Source organism: Cetorhinus maximus, chromosome 3 (genome assembly GCF_964194155.1).
Source record: "Cetorhinus maximus chromosome 3, sCetMax3.hap1.1, whole genome shotgun sequence".
NCBI lineage: Eukaryota > Metazoa > Chordata > Chondrichthyes > Lamniformes > Cetorhinidae > Cetorhinus > Cetorhinus maximus.
In genome coordinates this window covers 108,695,705-108,717,485 of record NC_135881.1, presented here as the reverse complement: position 1 = coordinate 108,717,485, position 21,781 = coordinate 108,695,705, and the positions used below count along the sequence as shown (strand labels likewise).

Sequence of the window (21,781 nt, the reverse complement as noted above, 5' to 3'; positions counted from 1 at the left end):
AAAATAGCACTTACAGGGTGTGCATGACAGTTACGCTTGATGCATTGTGCAATTGTCAAATAACAGGGTACTTGGCAAAGTAGTCGACAATGACAATGAAGTCAGTGTCATGGATATAAAAGAGGCTAGATGTAATTTTGGACCAAGGATGGGTAGGAATGTCATGTGGAATCAATGATGCTTTGTGCTGACTTGGCATATGCTCTCAAAATGCTTTGCACTTCTTGGCGACAATTTCAATGTCATTGTTCATACCTGGCCAATAGGCTGTTTCTCTTGCGAGTCTCCTCCTCTGATCTATGCCCATGTGTGAGGGATGAAGTTGCTGAAGAATATCAGTTCACAAAGATTCCAGTATGATGACCTGCTGTCTTTAAAAATGACTCCCTGAGGGATGCCTAGCTTGTCCAAATAAGGCCAAAATGGTCCCACGTCTTTGTAGACATGCTGAATTGAATCAGGCCATCTTTCAATGATGGTTTGCCACAATTTCGGTTGTGTAGAATCTTTTGCTGTTTCTTCTTGTAGCTGCTGGCATTTGCAATACACAAAATGTGCCAGATTAATTGATGGGCTTGCATTCTCCTGCAAGTGAAATGCTGCAGCTCCCTTGAAGCTGCTAATTTTGTCAAAACATTCTGGGTATTTTGATGTTAGGCGGAGATGGTGGCGTAGTAATAATGTCACTGGATGATGTAATCCAGAAGCCCAGGCAAATTTTCTGGGGACATAGGTTCAAATCCCACCATGGCAGCTGGTGGAATTTAAATTCAATAAATAAAACCTGGAATTAAATGCTAATCTCAATGATGGTGACCATGAAACTATCATTGATTGTTGTAAAAATTTGTATGAAATCTCTAAATAGAAGAAATTGACATGTCCCACCTCATGTGACAGTGGCACAAGGGGGATATGTCAGTAATTTTTTTCTCATCTTTAATTTATGTTTTTAAACCTGAACCGATCTCCCTGAGGCAGCACCTAGCCTCAGGGAGATCTGTGCGCTCTTCCACGCAGATGCGCAAAAGAGCGCACTCCCAGCTCAGGGAATCCCCACCCCCCGCCCACACAGGGAACGCATAGCGCTTCCTGGTGGACGTCATGCTGGGCGGGCCTTAATTGGCCCGCCCACCTAAAATGGCGGCACGCCCCCGCCCACTCGCGCTCGCTCCTGTAAAACCCCCCCCAACGGGGGGAAAATGTTGCCCTATGAGTTATTACCAGTGAGAGGTCTTGACATGCCAGTAGACCTGCAATTGCTGAACCTTTAGTTTCCACAATGTAGAACATCTGTGACATCCAGGAGGGTTGATTGCACTTGCACTCCAGGATTATGGATCAGCTTCCATGTATTTTGCTAGGTTTGGGCATTCTAGTGAGTGTGTCAACAACTGGGATTGTTTACAAAATTACAACATACATGGTAAAAATGCAGGTACAGAATTGCCAAGTTAACAGTTGGGACAACAAACTCACATCTAGAATCCCACAAAGGGTACGTGGCAACCAGCCAAGGTGGCAAGGATTTGTTCAGAACCAAGGTCCTATGAAGTCATTACACACAAAGGTGTAAACGGTGAGGCATAACTGAGGACAAATCAGATCCACCCCTGCACCTCAACCGCCGTACAGTCCCATTATATTGAGGACTAAATCTCAAATGCAACCAGGACGCACATCCAAGAATGACAATCCCACAGATCACTGTGAGCAATTAAAGACACACCAGACAAGATCTGGGCATGCCAGCAGATTACCTTTACGCTTTAGAGACTCATAAACTGGGATTTTCCAATCCCGCCCGCTGCGGGACCGGAAATTCCTGCCCGAAGTTAACAGACTTTTGGCTAGTCCATCAAGTTTCCCATCCCGTCCACAACGAATCACACTGCATGTAGGGCTGGAAATCCCAACCATAGATTCATCAGTTCTATCTACTTATGTAATGGTAACTAAACACGAACATGAATTGTAAATAGTTATTCTTTTTTGGAAGGGGGAAAGTAAAAAGCAAGGGGGATGTTGTAATTTGCATTTAAGGGATATTAGCATGACATCACTACAAGGGAAATGTGTCATGTGATCCAGTCTTAGTTTCACTTTTGCTTTGAGCAAAAATTAGCAGTTTCAAGGGAGCTGCAGCACTTCACTTGCAGGAGAATGCAAGCCTGCCAATTAATCTGGTACATTTTGCGCATTGCAAATGCTAGCAGCTACAAGAAGAAACAGCAAAAGATTCTACACAACAGAAATTGTGGCAAACCATCACTGAAAGATGGCCTGATTCAATTCAGCATGTCTGCAAAGATGTGAGCACATACACAGCTCTGATATCTTTAAGCTTTATACCTGTGTCTAACTGTTCTCATGTGCCTAGTCTTAATAAATGAACCCATGACATGTTTACCCATCTTTTATGAGCATTTGGTGCTTTATGTCTTGTACAGTAAATAAGCCCAAGGTATTAAATCATTATAATAACAAAACAGGATCGGTCATGGGACCTCAACTAATTGCAATCTGTATTAATGATTTGTATGAAGGGACTGGATATTTGGTTGCTAAATTTCCTGATGACATCAAAATAGATAGGAAAGCAAATTGTGAGAAGAATACAAAGGGCTGAATTTTAGGAGGGGGCATGTATTACTCGCATCCCCTTTCAGAAAATTTGGTTGCGAGCCTTTAAAAAAGACTGCCTTGCAGCCTTATCGAGGTGAGAGTGGGACTCCCACCCTTTAGGGAGAGAATGTCCTGCACTCAAGAGCTGATTGGCCAGCAGCTGTGTACTCCCAGTAGCACCAGAACTCAGTAATGGCTGCTGCTGGGACTACATTCGGTCCACGAGAGGAAGAGAAGATGAAGACTGGGCTCAGCTAAGTCTGGGCTTTTTGTATGGGGAGGGATCGGGACCTTAGGAAGGGTGGAGGTGGGTTGGGGTGTTGAGTTTTGGAGGCCAGGAGAAGAGCCACAAAGGGAGGGTATCATCTTGGGTGGGGGGTGAGGGGGGGGGAGGGTGCCTCTGATGTGCACAGAGCACCCCCAAAGGAGGTAACCTCCTTCCTTCCTGCCTTTTCACCTCAGATGTTGAAAAGGCAGAATGGCAACTTTGCTCCGCATTCCACTGCTGACCATATTATGGTGGTGGGCATGCAAACAGGCCCTTAAGTGACCTTTAATTGTCCAGTTAAGGACCTCAGTAGGCCTAAGGGTGAGCAAGCTGGCTGATGCCTTGCACCCACTGTATTATGAGGGACAGCTCAGGGTTGTGGGGGTGCGTAGGCAGGAAGGCTGTTGGCTAGCCATCCTATTTTACATGTCCCCCCGCCTCAAACATGCCCAGCAGCAGGGATGTAAAATTCTCCCGAAAGTGTCCGCAAAGGGATATAGATAGGTTATGTGAGTGGACAAAAATTTGGCAAGTGGGATGAAGTATAAAAGTTGGAACGTTTTGCTACAACTGTACAGTGCATTGGTGAGACCACACCTAGAGTACTGCATACAGCTTTGGTCTCCTTACTTAAGGTGGGATATACCTGCATTGGAAGCAGTTCAGAAAAGGTTCACTAGGCTGATTCTTGGGATGAAGGGGTTGTCTTATGAGGAAATGTTGAGCAGGTTGGGCCTATGCTCAGTGAAGTATAGAAGAATGAAAGGTGATCTTATTGAAACATACAAGATTCTGAGGGGTCTTGACAGGGTGGATGCTGAGAGGATGTTCCTCCTAGTAGGGGAAATCTAGAACTGGAGGACACAGTTTAAAAATAAGGGGTCTCCCGTTTAAGATGGAAATGAGGAGGAACTCCTCTCAGAGGGTTGTTAATCTTGGAATTTTCTACCTCGGAGAGCGTGAGGCTGGGTCATTGGATGTACTCAAGGCTGAGTTAGACCGATTTTTAATCTACCAGGGAGTCAAGGGCTATGGTGGGCAGGAAGGATAGTGGAGTTAAGGCCACAAACAGATCATTCATGATCTTAATTGAATGGCAGAGCAGACTCGAGGGGCCAAATGGCCTACTCCTGCTCCTATCTTACTTCTTATGAAATCATGTTGCTACTTGTTTTCCTTCACAGTTTGGTATTTATTACTAGAATGGTAACCATGTTATCTGGATTAAAGAGCTAATTGTCCTTTCTATTTTGTTAAAAGTATATTTTTGAACTTTTTGCACAGTATATTTTGTTCCCATTACTTGCAAAATGAAACTGTATGAAAAAATTAACTTTAAGGAATGCTCTCAATGCTGTCAAGTACAATCTAATATGAAGATCATCTCTTTAGAAATAAAATCTTTCATCAAATTGTGTTTTTTCTAGTTGAATCATTCTTGGACTTTCATGTGCAAAACCCTTGTGCTTCTAAAGAAAAATCCTCTTTTGATTACAAAGTAAATTTTGACATTGGTTCAAGGAATAAAAGTGTCGACTGTGATCTTCAGCAATGCAGGGATCATAAAATTATAATGTAGCTTGTCTTTAACTACTGTGTCACTTGTCATTTTGTTCAGTATGGTGATGTATTTTTAAAGAAAAATTCCCTAAATTCTCCACTCTCTCTGGAGGCTGCTGACTCTCTTAATGAGATACAGTGCTATTGGTGAAAATTGGTGGAAATACAACCATGTGATCATTATGTGTAAGCCTTATGCCAGTAGGTCTCGACAGGACAGATTCATTGACAATGAGTCTGATCCTGTTTTACCTCACTCAGCAGGGACCAAACCTAGTAACTTTGTGGTTTGTGTGGTTCACGCTTGGAAAGTTTAAGGCTGGTTTTGTGAAGTTGTACCAGCTGCATAAACCTCATGCAGTCATGCAATTCTGATTCAACGAATGTTGCATTTTATAGTGTGCAACTGGGGGCAAAAATATCAGCTACAAGACCCGTGTGCATGAACTTTATTTAAATTAATTAAAAATTTAAGCCAGATCCCAGGTTGAACCTTATAACTTTCCACAAGGCATGATGCAGCAGCTTTAAGAGGTAAAAGGAAAAAAACTGGAAAAAATTAAAACGTACTGGCCTAGATCTTCCAGTCAGCAGCAATTCTGGGCTCATTGCCACTGCCCGCAAAGTTTTCTCTGACCCAACGATACTACCCAGTTTCAGCTTTATTTTCTGATCCCAGCTGAAGTAGAAACGGGCAGTGCAGGCACTAAGTCCAAAGGGTTTAGGAGAGTCGGGGAAAGGAGAGGACATGTTCCCTTTTTACATAGGAACATGCGGCTTAGGAGCAGGAGTAGGCTATTCAGCCCTTCGAGCCTGCTCCACCATTCAATAAGATTATTGCTGATCTGATTATGGTCTTAACTGCCCCTTCCTGTCTGCCCCCCATAACCTTTGACTCCCTTGTCAATCAAAAATCTATCTAACAGCATTGAATGTTACTCCACTGCATTCTGGGGAAGAGAATTCCACAGACTGTTGACCCTCTGAGAGAATTTTCTTTTCCTCGTCTCTGTCTTAAAAGGGAGACTTCTTATTTTTAAACTATGCCCCTTGTTCTAGTCTCTCCCACAAGGGGAAACATCCTTTGACAGCACTTTCCAAGCGTGTGACCGCTGCCACATAGAAGGACAAGCATAGCAGATGCATGGGAATACCACCACTTGCAAATTCCCTTCCATGTCACACACCATCCTAACTTGTAACCATATCGCTGTTCTTTCACTATCACTGGGTCAAAATCCGGGAACTCCCTTTCTAACAGCAGCAGTCAAGTAGACAGCACACCGCTACCTTCTCAAGGGCAGTTAAGGGATGGGCAATAAATGATGGCCTTGCCAGCGATTCCCACATCCTGTAAATTAATTTTTTTAAATCCACCCGGTATCCACCCTATCAGGTCCCCTCAGGATCTTACATGTCTCAACAAGATCACCTCTCATTCTTCTAAACTCCAATAGGTATTGGTCCAACCTGTTCTACCTTTCTTCATAAGATAAGCCCTTCATCCCAGGAATGTGTCGAGTGAACCTTCTCTGAACTGCTTCTAATGCAATTTTATCCTTTTTTTGAATATGAGGTCAAAATCTACACAGTACCCCAGATGTGGTCTCACCAAGTTCCTGCACAGCTGTAGTAAAGTAGTAAAACTTCCCTATTTTTATATTTCACTCCCATGCAATAAATACCATCATTCCATTTGTCTCCCTAATTGCTTGTGGTACCTGCATACTAATATTTGTGATTCATGTATCGGGACACTCAGATCCCTCTGTATCACCGAGTTCTGCAATCTCTCTTCATTTAAATAGTTTACTGCTTTTCTATTCTTCCTACCTAAATGGACAAGTTCACATTTTCCCACATTATACTCCATCTGCCAAATTTTTGGCCATTTACTTCACCTATTTATATCCCTTTGTAGACTATTTACCTCCTCTTAACAACTTACTATCCTATCTATTTTGGTGCCGTCAGCAAATTTAGCTACCATGCATTTTGTCCCTCCATCCAAGTTTTTGATATAGATTGAGCATAGCTGAGTCCACAACTCTGATCACTGTGGCACTCTACTAGTTGCAGCTTGCCAACCTGAAAGATACCCATATTTACCTACTCTCTGCTTCCTGTTAGCTAACTGATCCTTTTTCCATGCTAAGATGTTACCCCTTACACCATGAGCTCTTATTTTGTGTAGAAACATTTTGTTGAGGCACCTTACCAAATGTGACAATATGACGGTAGCTGCCGTATTCAGGTAAGTTTTTAAAGGTCTCAATTGTTTAATGATAGAGTGTGGGTTATTGAATAGGTGAGTGGAGGAATTTTTTTTTTATTCATTCACAGGATGTGGGCTTTGCTGGCTGGACCAGCATTTTATTGCCCACCCCTAGTTGCCCTTGAGAAGGTGATGATGAGCTGCCTTCTTGAACCACTGCAGTCCATGTGGTATAGGTACGCCCAAGTGCTGTTAAGAAGGGAGTTCCAGGATTTTGACCCCGCGACAGTGAAGGAACAGTGATATATTTCCAAGTCAGGGTGGTGAGTGACTTGAAGGGGAACTTCCAGGTGGTGGTGTTCCCATCCATCTGCTGCCCTTGTTCCTCTAGATGGTAGTGGTCATGGGTTTGGAAGGTGTCATCTGAGGAGACTTATAAGTTCCTGCAGTGCATCTTGTAAATGGTACACGCTGTTGCTACTGTGTGTCTGTGGTGGAAGGAATGAATGTTTGTGGATGTGGTGCCAATCAAGTGGGCTGCTTTGTTCTGGACGGTGTCAAGCTTCTTGAATGTCAATGAATGAATAGGTGAGTGGGTGTGTGAGTGAATGGGCTGGTGAATGATTGCCAGGCCAGAGACAATAGGGTGATCAGGGGGATAGTCGGGTCTAGTCCGGGGGCAGTTGAGTGGTCGGGGGGGCAGTCGGGTCTGGGGTAGTCAGGTGTTTGGAGGGTGATTGGGCCTGGGATAGTCAGGTAGTCTAGGGGGCTAGTTGGGTCTGGTTGGGGGGCTAGTTGGGTGGTTGGGGGTCGGTTGGGTGGCCGGGGGTTGATTGTGGGGTGTTGGCTGTGATGCTCAGTGGAGTTAACCTGGCTAACCACTGAATTCGACTGGGTATTAGACTGTCTAACATTTCTGGGGTAAGTATGCAGGTAAGTCCTGTGTATCTGGCCCAAGTCTCTGCCCTGGGATCAGGATTGGAGGAATTCACGGAGGGTCCCGGGCAGCAGGGAATCAGCCCATTAGTTTAAAGTTCCCAGGCAATTTCTGTGAATGCCTGTGCGTCATGACATCCACATGGGTCGTGTCACACATCTCCTGTTATACGTCCCATCTCCATCAATCCACAGACCAGAAGATTTGGGCCAATTTCATCGCATAGAGGACACATTCAGGTTGGCAGCTTGAATGCCATATTTAGAAAATACTGGGAGCAGCCAGCAGCAAATTTAAAGAGGTATATCTGACAAGAAAGAACCTGCTGTTTGCTGGAGTACAGAATGGATGGAAGATATTTGTTTTCTGTAACTGATAGGAAGCAGGGGTCAAAGTAATAACAAACCAGTCATCCTGGTTTTCTGATGTCATTGCTGCCTTTAAAACTGCAGGTATCTTGATCCCCAGCAACATCCCTCCAAGAACACTTCGCTAGTAGCGTGACGTTTGTAAAACAGTAATGTCTAAATACCATGCTAATAATCTCAAAATATCGAAATGAAGGATGCACTCCTTTGATCAAAATATAACATTTTTCATCCAGTAACTGGAGGTTCTCATAGCTGTCCACCTGTATTAACTTGATTTTTGTGCCTAATGAAGAAATACTTTTTAAATTATGGACATAGCTCAACTTTCACTGTGCATTTAGTTCAAACCCATACAGCAACCAATAACAAATTAAAATTCAAACTTTGCATACTCAGAACTGAATGTATCCAGATATATCTTCCTATGCAACAACTGACAGTTCTAGATAGTATAATACCCTCTATATTCAGATGGCAATGATTGTTTCTCTCCAGATGAGTTTTAGCAATTATGGCCTGAACCTTGTGTTCAGAAGTCAAGTGCATGCCCAACCCAAATGCAGGTAAAATTGTGCGAAAAGACGTTAGGCATGTGTCTCGACGTCATTGCAAATACGTGCAATATTGAGGTCGGCAGGCACATGTGGGAGTCAGAGCAGCACCTGCCGACAATTAAAGGGCCAATTAAAGTCATTAAAAAGCCTAATTGATCATGATTTTACGTTGCCCATGCAATTTTTAGCTCGTCGCACAGGCAAACCGGGTGGGCAGAATTCACATTTTAATCATTTCCTCACCCACGGGCAGGATAAAAGGCTCCCGGAGCAGCAGCACTTTCTCTGTCATTGCAAGTCCTTTGCTATGTCAGTACAGAGTTGTCCCAGAGTTCCTTGGCATCTCGTTCGATTGTCAAGCCTGCCTTTCAGCATCTCAGGTCCTCACCTTTTCTGGAAGGTTCCCCTGAGTATTGCAGCACAGAGCTCCTTCATTTTCAAGGCACTGATCCTCTGCATCCCATCTAATGAGGATAGTGTATTCCGCTGGTGGAACCTCCTCTGAAGAGGAAGAGAAGGACAGGAGGGAGCGGAAACCAGGTGGGTGTGGGCAGCGTCCCAGGGATAGACCTTTAAGAGGAGAGGCACTGGCTTAGTTGGTGCAGGGCCAGCAGGGAGGCCAAGGCGGAAGGGCCCGCCGAAGATGCTGCTACCCAGCAGCTAGAGTGTTCAGGCAGCGCTCCAACTACCTCCAGATGTCTGAGGTCCAGTGCTGCAGCAGACTTCAGTGCCAGTTGGCATACATGCTCTTAGACCCCTGAACGTTCTGAGAAATGGGCACCCGACTAAAGTTCTCCGCACTGGTCCATGTCATTTCTGCACTTACCCTTCCAGCAGATCATTGAACCTTTTGCGGCACTGAAGCCCCGTGCGGTGCACCACGTCATGCCCACTGACCTGGGCAGCGACCTCTGTCCAGGCCTTCTTGGTCAGGTGAGGTGGCCTTCTCTTGCCGTCCCTGGCCATTAGGATATGCCGCCTAGCACTGACGACCTCAACCCCCAGGGACTCATCTGAGAAACAGGAGGCAGAGTGCCCACCCAACTTGCCCTCCCACCTTCCATGACCACCAGGTGCTGAGGCCATGACTGCACACCAGGACATTTGTTGTATTGCTTCCAAACAGCTCCCTCAGCCTCCTCCACAACTCCTGGCAACCTTCAGGGAGCTGCCTCTACCGTTTTTTGAACACCCCGCCAGGTCCCCATTGGACCTGGCTCCCGATGCATTTCCACCCCCACACACGGGAAACACATCTGGCGCTTGTGTTTCACACCGGGCGGGCCTTAATTGGCTACCCAGTGTAAGATTGTGTTCACAGTGCAAACTCGGCCGCAGGTTTTATATCCGCTTCCAGCCGTGCCGACTTTGGGCGCACCCCGAGGGTAGAATTCAGGCCTATTTATTTTTATGCATGATTTTCATTATTAAATGCAGCATCTGACTGTTTTTCTTGATGTTCAATGGCAATATCATCGCTGAATCCCCCACCATCAACACCCTGGAGATTATCATTGACCAGAAACTTAGGTGAACTAGCTACAAGAGTAAGTCAGAGGCTGGAGATTCTGTGGCAAGTAACTTATCTCCTGATTCCACAAAGCCTCTCCACCAACGACAAGGCACAAATCAGGAATATGATGGAATGGTCTCCATTTTGCTTGCATGAGTGCAGCTCCAACAACTTCAGGGGCAGAATCTTCTGTTTGGCGTGTGGGGGCGGGCCCCACCTGCTGATGCGGAAAATGACACACAGTGACCTCGGGCGTGCGTCCCGATGTCACCGTGCATCATTCCAATCTTTAGTTCGGCGGGCGCACACTGGAGTCAGCTGCGCGCCCGCCGAACTGTCAAAGGCTTGTTAAGGCCGTTAATAAACAATTAAGCAATTTGACAGGGCTGCCCATCCAAACTTAAGGTTGGTGGGCAGGCGAAGAGCCCAGGCAGCCTTCGCATTTTTCATGAAACCTCATCCACGGGTGGGATGAGGTTTCGTGAAGGGTTTATTAAATTAATAAATATTTTTTATATATTTCATAAGCATGTCCCAGCTCATGTGACAGCGTCACATAAGGGGACATGTGTAAATTATTTTTTACCTTCTTTATTAAAAATTCTCATTCTGAAATTAATCTCCCTGAGGCAACTCCATGCCTCAGGGAGATTTCTGCGCAGGCCCCAATTATCCCTCCTCCCCCCCCCGCCTGCACAGGTAGCGCTGAGCGCTACTGGGTGCACATCACGCTAGGCGGGCCTTAACTGGTTCGACCACATAAAATGGCAGTGCGCAGCATATCGCGGGCGCCGACCGGCCCCCCCGCCCATTCCCAACCGGCCCACCTGACAGGGAGAAAGTTCTCCCCCAGAAGTTTAACACCATCCAGGATGAAGCAGCTAGCTTGATCGGCACCCCATCCGCCACCTTGAATATTCAGTCTCTCCACCACTAGCACACAATGGCAGCAGTGTGTGCCATCTACAAGATGCACTTCAACAACTTGCTAAACTTTTTTTAACAGCACAGTCCAAACCTATGACCTCCACCACCTAGAAGTACAAAAGTAGCTAATTCATGGGATCACCACCTTCTGCAAGTTTCCCTCCAAACCACACAACATTCTGACTTGTAACTATGTTATATTTCATTCACTATCGCTGGGTCAAAATCCTGGAACTCTCTTCCTAACAGTGTTATGTATACCCACACCACAAGAACTGCGGCTGTTCAAAAAGACAGCTCACCACCATGTTCTCAGGGGCAATTAGGATGGGAGACAAAAGCTGCCCTTACCAGCAATACTCACATCCCATGAACAAATAAAAAAAAATCACAAAATATTGGCTCCAACTCAGTGTGATAAGGGCACGGCTTTCAAATGGCAGAACATGGATTTATCCCCACCCCATTTCTTATGTGATTTCTTAGGCTGTCAAGAGAGCGAGATGATTGAGAGAGGGAGAAATGAAAAACAGTAAGTCATTCCTGGCCACTTTCAGGTGGCTGAATGGACTGGGGAATTTATGGCCGTCAATGCCATGAGTTGCTTCAGGAAGAAGTTGTGGGTTTTAAAGTCCCCACTGGAAGTGACAAAATCCTGTTTTGCCTGTAACATTGTCCCCAGAGAATATAAGGCAACATTTATGGCTGCCTTTTCAAAGTTTTTCTGAGTTTGGACTCCCCTAGTTTGCGTGGGTGTGCAGAAATGCTACTGCAGCTGAATCAAGTCATTATGTCATTGTCAAATCCTATTCAGTGGAATGTTAGCAGGACCCAAACAAGTGTTTGTTTCAAGAGATTCTTTTGAAGGTTCAGATGTGGGCAGAGCAGTGGTGTAAGAAAGGTGAAGGTACAATTGTCAAGAGCCTAAGAGATACTGCTTTGCCACCTTATACTCTTGAGTGGTTGGGACTGGCCACAGGTGGGATGTAAAGAGTTACAGAAAATAAAATGTCATAAAAATTGGAGAAAATAAGAATAATCAGAATACCAGTTCTATAACTTTCATATTAATGAAATTGTGGTTTGATAGTTACCAGGAGAATTCAGTACACCACAGGTTACAGTTATTCAAATGATTCTCCATAAATGACTTTAAAATTCAGATTGCTGAGGAACAGCTATATCTTTTTATCTTAATTAGTGCTACAACCACTACTTGCCATTCTTCAAAAAAATCCAAGCTTGGTGAAGCAGGAGAAAAGGCCATTACAGTGCATTTTCCATCGTGCTGAGACATTTCTTCAGAGCACCTGGGACATCAAGTGTATGCATCTGATGGTTCTACTACACCTAACATAGCAGCAACATGTTACAGCTGGGCACCTTGCTGCAGCTTGCCAGTTGTATAATTAGCCTCTCTCTCCCTGAGCCAGCTATAGCTCACATTGGTGAAGGTAGAGGTGCATACAGGGAGGTTTTAATGTTTGGAGTGAACGAGAGATTTTCTGGGGAATCTTCTACTCCTGGGGCAGGATTTCCTTGTCGGCGTGCGGGAGGTGGGACCCGCATGCCGATGCGTAAAATGATGCAGGATGACGTTGGCAGAGCCAAATATTCAGGCCCTGAGCTGTTTTCTGAGCAATATCCAATGGTCTTTTAAAAAAATGCTTGATAAGCTGCTCATTGCCTGGTAAAAATGAGAAGAGCATAAACAGTGCACACTCCATCAATTATACTTGAAAGGTCCAACCATGTCCTACAACTGTACCCTGATTTGAATATTTATGCAGCTTCCTGCCTGTTTCTACATTAACAATCCCACTTGAAAAATGCGTTGGATGTGTCCTACACATCAATGAGATAGCCGAGGTGCCTTTATTCTATGCACCCCGGGTCACCTCACCCCCAGCTCAACACCACCCTGATTTTCAATTACTTGCTGTCTGTTTTCATGTGAGAAATAGGTGTTGGCAGTTGAAAATCAACCCCAGAGATAACATGAAACAAATTCTTGTTGCCTATGATTTAGTTACTGAACATTGATATTAATTGCAGTCCTATTAGATCCATCCTCTCAGAAAATCAGTGCTAATACTTATATTAGTTCATATTTGTAGAGGTGGTATTTATCTTTGTTCCACTCTAATTTCCATTCCTTATCCCCCCACATCTTCTGCTGAATGCACTGACTTTGGCTGGTACATGCATTCAATAATCCAGGTACGTTCCTTACCTGAACACAAACAGATATTCTTCATGACCGAGTCTGGTCAATGAGTGTCAATGGGCTACTCATCTGTGGAGGTATCAGAGCCAAGCTCCGTTCCGTCCTCATCCACAGTTCACAGACACATTCTTTTTCCAGAAGTTCCAAAACAATGATTAAGAATTGGAACTCTGGCTAATTTGTCCCTCCTATCTCAGATGTGCCTGGAGTCATACTACCATTTCCCCATGTCCCTGAAGCTAAGATCAGTTATCTCTTATACCTACATTTTAAACATCAGCATAGGTAAAACATAAGCTGAAGTAACTGAAAGAAGTAATAATACCTTCCATCTCCTCCATTCCAGTTTTAAAAATCCCTAAGCAAGCTGAAAATTAAGTCTTCAATTCCAATCATTAGACAGAGAGTAACCTCCATCCAAATCACCATTGAGTATTTTTGTGCCTGTTAAATAGCAGCAGAAACAGGTGACAGTCATTGTTTATCACTTTGAAATGTATTGCTTGCAGTTGCCTCATAAAATACTTCCCTGGGTTGGATGTGGAATTTCTGACAGCGATGTCTTCAAAAATATAGATCTGAAATATGGCCCAGTTGCTTCATTAATTTTTTAAGCAAGGAGCATCTAACATCGTACTTAAAAAGCTCTCTGTCCTTTTATATGCATTAACTCTAGGAGTATGGAACACCCTTTGAAGTTTTCAGGATACATAGAATCTTTAAAAATGAATCAAAATGTTTCTTTATAGTTTTATGCTGAAATATTTCAAAAAGGATGTGCAGCTCTGAGCAACAATCTCAATGTTCTTTGCCTCAACGAATGCTTGGAGTGCTGCTGCTTTTTTAAACCAAATTTTGATGCAGAATTCAAAGAAATTTAGAACTATCTGTTTTATTAAGTTGAATGTTTGCCAGAAAATTTAGCAAAGTTTTTATACTGTTGGCAGAAATTTTTTTCTAACTCGTACAAATGTTGGCAGTAATCGGCAGCTGCTGGAATGAAGAAAGTGGTATAGTTGAGAGTAGAGTAGACTGAATGAATTGCTCCTGATGTTTCATTCCTTCTTCAGTATAAAATTGGAACATACATTGATTACTGCATTGCCCTAATATTTCTTTTGTTCATGCTGCTCTCTTACATATCTAGTTTTGGGATACAGCTGTGCACTTACGTAGCACTTGACTGGGAAGGGGATTTAAAAATACATTTTCCTTTTATCTAGTTTGACATTGGCCTGCACGTCCATCTTTAGCCTTTCTGCTCATGGTATTCCTTGTTCCTGGTGTTAAATTGGCAGAATTCTGCCAATAGAACATGATATGAGTGTTGAGTATTGGGACTTTCCAATGGGGATGAAATAGTCGGATATTAGATGCTTCTTGCTTAAAAAATTAATGAAGCAACTTGGCCATATTTCAGATCCATATTTTCAAAGGCGTCGCTGTCAGAAATTTTATGTCCAATCGAGGAAAATATTTAACGAGGCAACCACAAGCAATACATTTCAAAATGATAAACAGTGACTGTCATCTGTTTCTGCTGCTATTTAACATACACAGAAATACTCATTGGTAATTTGGATGGAGATTACATTATATGGCATGTCTACTGTTACAGCAGACGTAGCAGATCAATGCTGGCATTAAGCCCACAATGCAGATCAACAGAAAATCAACCCATAATGCCTTGGTTTTAACTAATAGTCCCAATCCATTGCACAAATGACATTTATTTCCTCTGAAGTGGCCTAGCAAACTATTCCATTGTAAAAACAAAACAAGATACAACAAGGATGAAATTGCAGAAGTTCAAGGTCACCCTCAACATCACCTTCTCAGAGTAATTGAGAACCAGGCAACTTTGCCAGCAACACTGCTTTTCAAGAACTTTTTTTAAAATTCTGCTTTTTTAAAAAATTCATGCCCGGGATTTGGGAGTCTACAGCAAAGCTTGCCAGCCTATACTCTTCAGTGGTTGATACTAGCCATAGGTAGGAGGAAGAGCGGTGTAAAGAGTTACGTAAAATATTTTATTTATTGCCTATCCCTGGTTGCCTTTTAGAAGACGTTGGTGGGTTGCTTTGTTGAACCACTGCAGCCCATGTGGAATTTTGAAGTGATTGATTTTGAAATGAAATCATTTACATTTGTTCACTGATTCATAAAATGCTTGTTGCAGATATTCATGGAGGACAACAGAATGGAGTGAATGTCGAGTTGACTCCCTACTCAGCCAGCAAGACAGAAGACGTGGAAATCAAACTGCCCTCTGTGGTGGGGGAATTCAAACCCGGGAATTCTATTGTGTGCAGGCTAATGAAAACCTCTTATCTTATCTGAACACACTTAAGGAAAAGGAAGGTATTAGACCGTGTTTGATCTGTAATGTGACCCACTGTGTTTATCCCCTACAGGCTAGATTTAAATGTCAGTTTGATTTACTGCAATTTCAGCTAAACATTTATATTAAGATCAATTTCATTTTTATGAATGACATTAATTAATATCAATTACATTGGCCACATTCCATTTTTCCCCAAGTCTTGTGAATGAATAATAACCAAATCTAAATTTGATACAGCTAAATGGCCAGGAAAGGCTTTATTGTATTAAGCGATGATGCGTACAATTGATTTTCTTTCTCAGTCCCTGACTGTTCCAGATACCACTTATATACTTGGGCAGAGTCTTCTGCTGTTGGGCGGGCCGGTCGGGAGCGGGCACGTGCGGGCGCGGAGCTGATTGCTGCCCGCGATCAGCTGTGCGCTGCCATTTTATGTGGGCGGGCCAATTCAGCGTTCAGCGCTACCTGTGCGGGCGGGGGGGAGGAGGGTGAGTCAGGGCCTGTGTTCTTTCGCGCATGCACGCAAAAGAGTGCAGAAATCTCCCTGAGGCACGCAGCTGCCTCGGAGATTAAGTTCAAATTGAAAATTCAAAATAAAGATTAAAATTACTTAGACATGGCCCCCCATATGACAGTGTCACACGAGCTGGGACATGTTTATGAAATGTGTGAAAAATATTTATTAATTTAATAAAATCTTCGTGAGACCTCATCCCACTCGTGGATGAGGTTTCATGAAATACACAAAGGCCGCTTGGGCTCTTCACCTACCCGCCCACCCTAAGGTTGGATGGGCAGCATTGAGAATTAGTTTAATTGGTTTCTTAATGGCCTTAACAGGCCTTTGACAGTTTGGTGGGTGCGTAGCTGCCTCTGGTGTGCGGCCGCCAAATAGAAGATTTGAATGACGCACGGTGAAATCGGAACACACACCCGACGTCGCCCCACGTCATTTTACACGTCAGCGTGCGGGGCCTGCCCCCACACTCTGACGTGAAAATTCTCCCCATAGAAGAGAAAGAATAAAATGTCTTTTTCTTCAAGTCTTCACAAAGGTATTGGTCTTCCAAATGATCGAAAGACAAACTATTCATAATCAATACAAAAATGGATATTTAATTTAAAAACTAATTGAAATGAATGTTAGAACATCAAATTGTTGTTTGGCATTGCAGAACTTGAGAATTGTTGAAAAAAGAGACATGTCAAAGCTTTTCATCTTGCACTCATCAGGACATTTCGCAAGAATACCTATATAAGGGGAAAACAACAATTTATACTGTGTATGAAGGTAGTGCTGATCAGTTGGCAAATGGTCTCTGGTAGATGCGATGCCATGGAAAATGCACCAGTGATGGTGATTTACAGTTAACTGCCAAGCATTGTTTGAAATTTAAACCAGGCAGTTAGATACTGATTGCAATCACGGGTTGGTTGGGTACAGTCTATACCTTGCCGTTGCAAATAGGGCCTAAACCATTTGCTCACTAGGCAAGCTTGATGCTGAAAAAGGACACATCAAAGGCATCCTGCAGGATAATGGCTACCCCGATCAGATCATTTTGTGCTGTATATCACGTAAACACTTGAAAGGGCCTAAGGCCGTCACTTTCAGCCCTGAAAAGTTCCCAGTCTACTTCAGATTACCCCGGAAGGGCAAGGAATCTCAGAAATTTGAGCAACAGGTGAAGCTAGCTATTTCACGCTGCTACTATGCAGTAGCAACATGAGTGGTATTTGCCAGTGACAGGATGCTGCCGTCAAGTCAAAAAGATATTCTGCCTATCACACAAATGAGTAATGTAGTATATGAATTTCGGTGCCAGTGTGATGCTAGATATGTAGGCTGTACATCCCAATTACTGTCAGATCGTATCAACAGCATGTCCCAGCCATTGTTCACAACAGACAAGGTACACACCATACCCAACCAGCCTGTGCTTGCAAAACTCAAAACACAGTGTCCTATATTAGATGTGATTCCGCGGTTGGACAACATTTCTAAGTAATCCTCAGTGTGCTAAGAATTACGCTGACAGACAATTTAAGATTATCAGTCGGGCTCACAATGTGGCACATTTGTGTTTACTGGAAGCTACATATATTAATTCACAGGGCCCTGTTCTTTGCAGACAGAAAGAACATGTACATTCATTGCACCTGTTTCAGCTAAACAAAATAAGTGACAGCCATTTGCTGACTCATTCCTCAGGGCAATCCCTTGACCAATCAAGGTCTAGCTGCCTAGTTTAAATGTCAAACAATGCTTGGCAGTTAGCTGTCAGTCATCATCACTGGTGCATTCTCCACGTCAACGCTTCTACCAATCAGAGTCCATTTGTCAATCAATCAGCACTCTCTTCACATACAGTATAAACTGTTGTTGTCCCTTTATATTGGTATTCTTGTGAAGTGTCCATGTTAGAGCATCAATTAAACAAATAGTGGAAATAAAACTTTTAGACACTGGAACAATATTGTTGAGTCTGACCACAACAAACTTCAGCTCCACCCAGTACCAATATTCATTGGCCAGTATGAACTGATCTATATTCTGGATAAAGTTTATTCAGGCGTTGTCCATTAAATGTAACCTGTGCACAAGTAAGATGTTCTATTTGGATGGTTTAGACTGTTCATGTGTGTGCATTTATAAGAAAATAAAAATTCTCTAGGAATTTCATTTCATGAAAAGACATTTCATTTCCCTTTGTCACCTGCTTAAAAACCACATCATATTCTACTGAAGACAGGCATTGTCAACACTATGAATGATACACACTGTGAGTGTAATTACGCTTTGCAAAGGGAACCATGCAAAGCATTTGTATCAAAATATAATTTGTTATTTTATCAGAGGTCCTAGGCTGTTTAAATAACTGAGGTAATGACTCTGTTAAAATAGTGACAGCAGAATTGAGTCAAAATTCATCTAGGGTTTATTTACTAATCTTCATACAGTATAATTTCAGGACCATTGCTTTTAATCTTTCAAGAAAGAAAATGGGATGAAGTGCAATAAACTGCTTTCATAGTGAATAATTTCTCTTGTTTGCAAATCTCAGATTGTTGGAAAGCAAATGCTGCCCAAGTTAGGCTTTGTATAAAAATGATTCACAATCCAGGAATTTACATAGTATTCATTGCCTGTTATTTCAGAAAGTCTGTTACAGGGGATGTTACTCCACTTCTGACAATCACTTTTGAAATAGCAGGTACATAATTAAAGCATTCCAGAGCACATTTATTTTGCTTGAATTCATCCAAAAGGGGCAGGTTTCTCTGACTCCATTATGGAAAAGTTGTATTACTCAGGGAGCTGAGTAATTCAATTCTTGTACCATCTCCACAGCACCTTCTGTAATTTTAATAAATATGGTTAGAGGTATCCTCAGCAGTAGTTTTTCAATGGTTACAAACTTGTAACTCGCTAGTACTCTAAGTGTGAATGACTGTGCCTCGCAAACGTTAAGGGCTGAATTTTGCCCTTGTCGGGCGGTGGTCGGGAAGCCAATCGCCGCCCGCAATCAGGGCTGGACCGCGATTTTACGTGAGTGGTAGTGCTGAGCGCTGCCTGTGCAGGCAGGGGAGGGCAGCGAGCATGAACTTTGCGCATGCATGCAAGTGTGCGCTTGAAAATCTTATTGAGGCACAGAGCTGCCTCAGGGAGATGAACAGTTTTCAAATACAAAAGATTTTAATACTGTTATAAAACATGTCCCATCATGTCACATGAGCAGGGACATGTTATAAATGAAATGTAACATGTTTTATTTTATTTTTATTTGCTGTTAGAAACCTCATCCCGCCTGTGGATGAGATTTCCTAAAAAGTGCAAAGGGCGCTTGGCCTTTTCGCCTGCCCTCCAACTGTAAGATTGGACGGGCAGCAAAAAATTTAAGTTAATTATGGGCAGAAATTTTACCTTGGCGGGTGGGCGCATGGCCGACCCGCTCAAGTGTAAAATGACGTGCGTTAATGTCAGGCGAGCGTCCTGATGTCAACATGCAGTCGCCCGATATTTTGGTCGGCGGTTGCACATAGGAATTGGCAGCACGCCCGCCGACAATTGAAAGGCCCATTAAGACCATTAAAAAGATAATTAACTTAAATTTTTCACTGTCCATCCAACCTTACAGTTGGCGGGCAGATGAAAAGGCCAAGCGCCCTTTGCACTTTTTAGGAAACCTCATCCATCGGCGGGATGAGGTTTCCAACAGCAAATAAAATAAAACATTTTACGTTTCACTTATAACATGTCCCTGCTCATGTGACACGAGGGGACATGTTTTATAACATTCTTAAAATCTTTTTTATTTGGAAAACTGTTCATCTCCCTGAGGTGAGCTGCCGCTCACGTTTTGAACTGGGCGGGCCGGGCCCACCCACCAGGGTGAAATCGCGGTCCGGCCCCGATCACGGGCAACGGCTGACTGCCTCCGCCCGCCCCTGCCGAGCCCAACCGACAAGGGCAAAATTCTGCCCTATCTTTTTAATGGCCATAGGCCTTTAAATGGTCGGTGGGTGCGCTGCTGATTCCTCCGTTCACAAGCCGACCTAAATATCACGTGACTATGTGTTGACGTCGGGACGTTCGCCCGACGGTAATGCGCATCACTTTACATTTGAGCGGGTCGGGTGCGCACCCGCCCGCCAAGGTAAAAATTCTGCCCTAAGAACAGATTGCCTAAACTGACCATGACTGGAGAGGCAGTCTGATTTTGGTTGCATGATTCCTGGTGCAGCTACAGACATACGTTTGTTTATTTTGAAATCTTGCCTAGTTGTATGATTTGCTTGTATGTCACTTACCGGGTCATTTCTTCATTAAATGAAGTAGATCTTAACTATGTGCAATAGCAGAAAATGGATGATGTTGAATCAACAGCCATTTTACATCTCTGCTGATTTTATTTCTGTTGAAGTCAGACTATTGGCTAGCATCCATTTTACACAATCACAAAAAGTCAAAATCTACCCCAGTTTTAAATCTGATTTGTTAAATTATTTTTAAATTGTTATTTGATTGCCAAAGTGACACAGAGACACTGTCCTTCCAATTCCCCCAGTTTACATTTGCACTCTTCACACCTCTTTCTAGCTAGTTCATTCTTGCACTCTTCTTCCCCACCAGGCCTCCCTCACACTGATTCTCTGATTCTTCACATTCCAAGTTCACAGTCACTTTTCTCAGATTATGACCCCCTTCCCGACCCCCTTCTCTTTCAATCTCTCAGTTCAAAAAGCATTCTTTGCTTCTCCATGCTTACTTCTTCACTGCATCAAGATAAACCTCCAATTCTTCCTTCTACCGTGCCCCCACCCCCCCGCCCCGCCGCTCCAAAGTTCATGAAGTAGCCTTCTTTATTTCTGCTCCATTCTTTAGTTCACAGTACTCCCTCTGATTCTTTGCTATTTTAGATGGATTTTGTTCAGAAAATAATATTTTGCGACATAGTATCTGAGTAATTTGAGACATGCTTGGAAGGAAAAAGGTGACTTTGGACCTATGGGGAAGAATTTTCCCCCCCGCTGGGGAGGGGTAGTGCAGGAGTGGGTGCAGGCGGGCGCGCCTCCGATCGTCGCCCCCAGTTGGGGGCACGCTGCCAGTTCACATTGGCCCACCCAGCCTGACATCCACCAGGAAGCGCTATGCGCTCCCTGTGCAGGCAGGGGGGAGTCCCTCAACCGAGAGTGTGCTCTTTCACACATGCGCGCGAAAGAGCGCACTCACTTCCCTGCAGCTAAGTGCTGCCTCAGGGAGATCGGCGCCAAATTTAAAAATGGTGAAGGTGCAAAAATAAAATTTCCCTGACATGTCCCCTCATGTGACACTGTTACATGTGTTGGAACACGTCCATCACTTTAAAACATACATTTATTAAAATTTTAAAAACCCTCATGATACCTCATCCCACCCGTGGATGAGGTTTCATGCTTTTTCTGAAGCCTGCCAGGGCTCCCGGCCTCCCTGCCAACCTTATTGGCCCCGCCCCCCGCTCACTGACCTAAAGATCCTGGCCATGGTTACTGAAGCCTTCCACAACTGAGATTTTACTTGTGCCATGTCTGGGTCTTTGTAGACTAATTGATAGAGATTTATTGCTATGATTGGTCAACAATTGCATTATCATTGTATTGTCTAGGTGGCAGAAATGGACTAGCTGGGCTGTGGTATTTTTTGTCCTCTTTTTTCCCATTCTATGGATTTTGGCAGGGTAGTAAAGATATCCAGCTGTA

General features: G+C 43.6%; 1 protein-coding gene across 1 annotated transcript in view; it reads left to right on the top strand.

The window, feature by feature from the left end:
- Positions 1–21,781, top strand: part of thsd7aa (thrombospondin, type I, domain containing 7Aa) — a 536,154-nt gene that overhangs the window by 285,241 nt on the left and 229,132 nt on the right. The window contains exon 4 of the mRNA XM_078538824.1: positions 15,377–15,558. Coding sequence (XP_078394950.1) covers positions 15,377–15,558 — 182 coding nt within the window. The remainder of the gene's footprint in view (positions 1–15,376; positions 15,559–21,781) is intronic.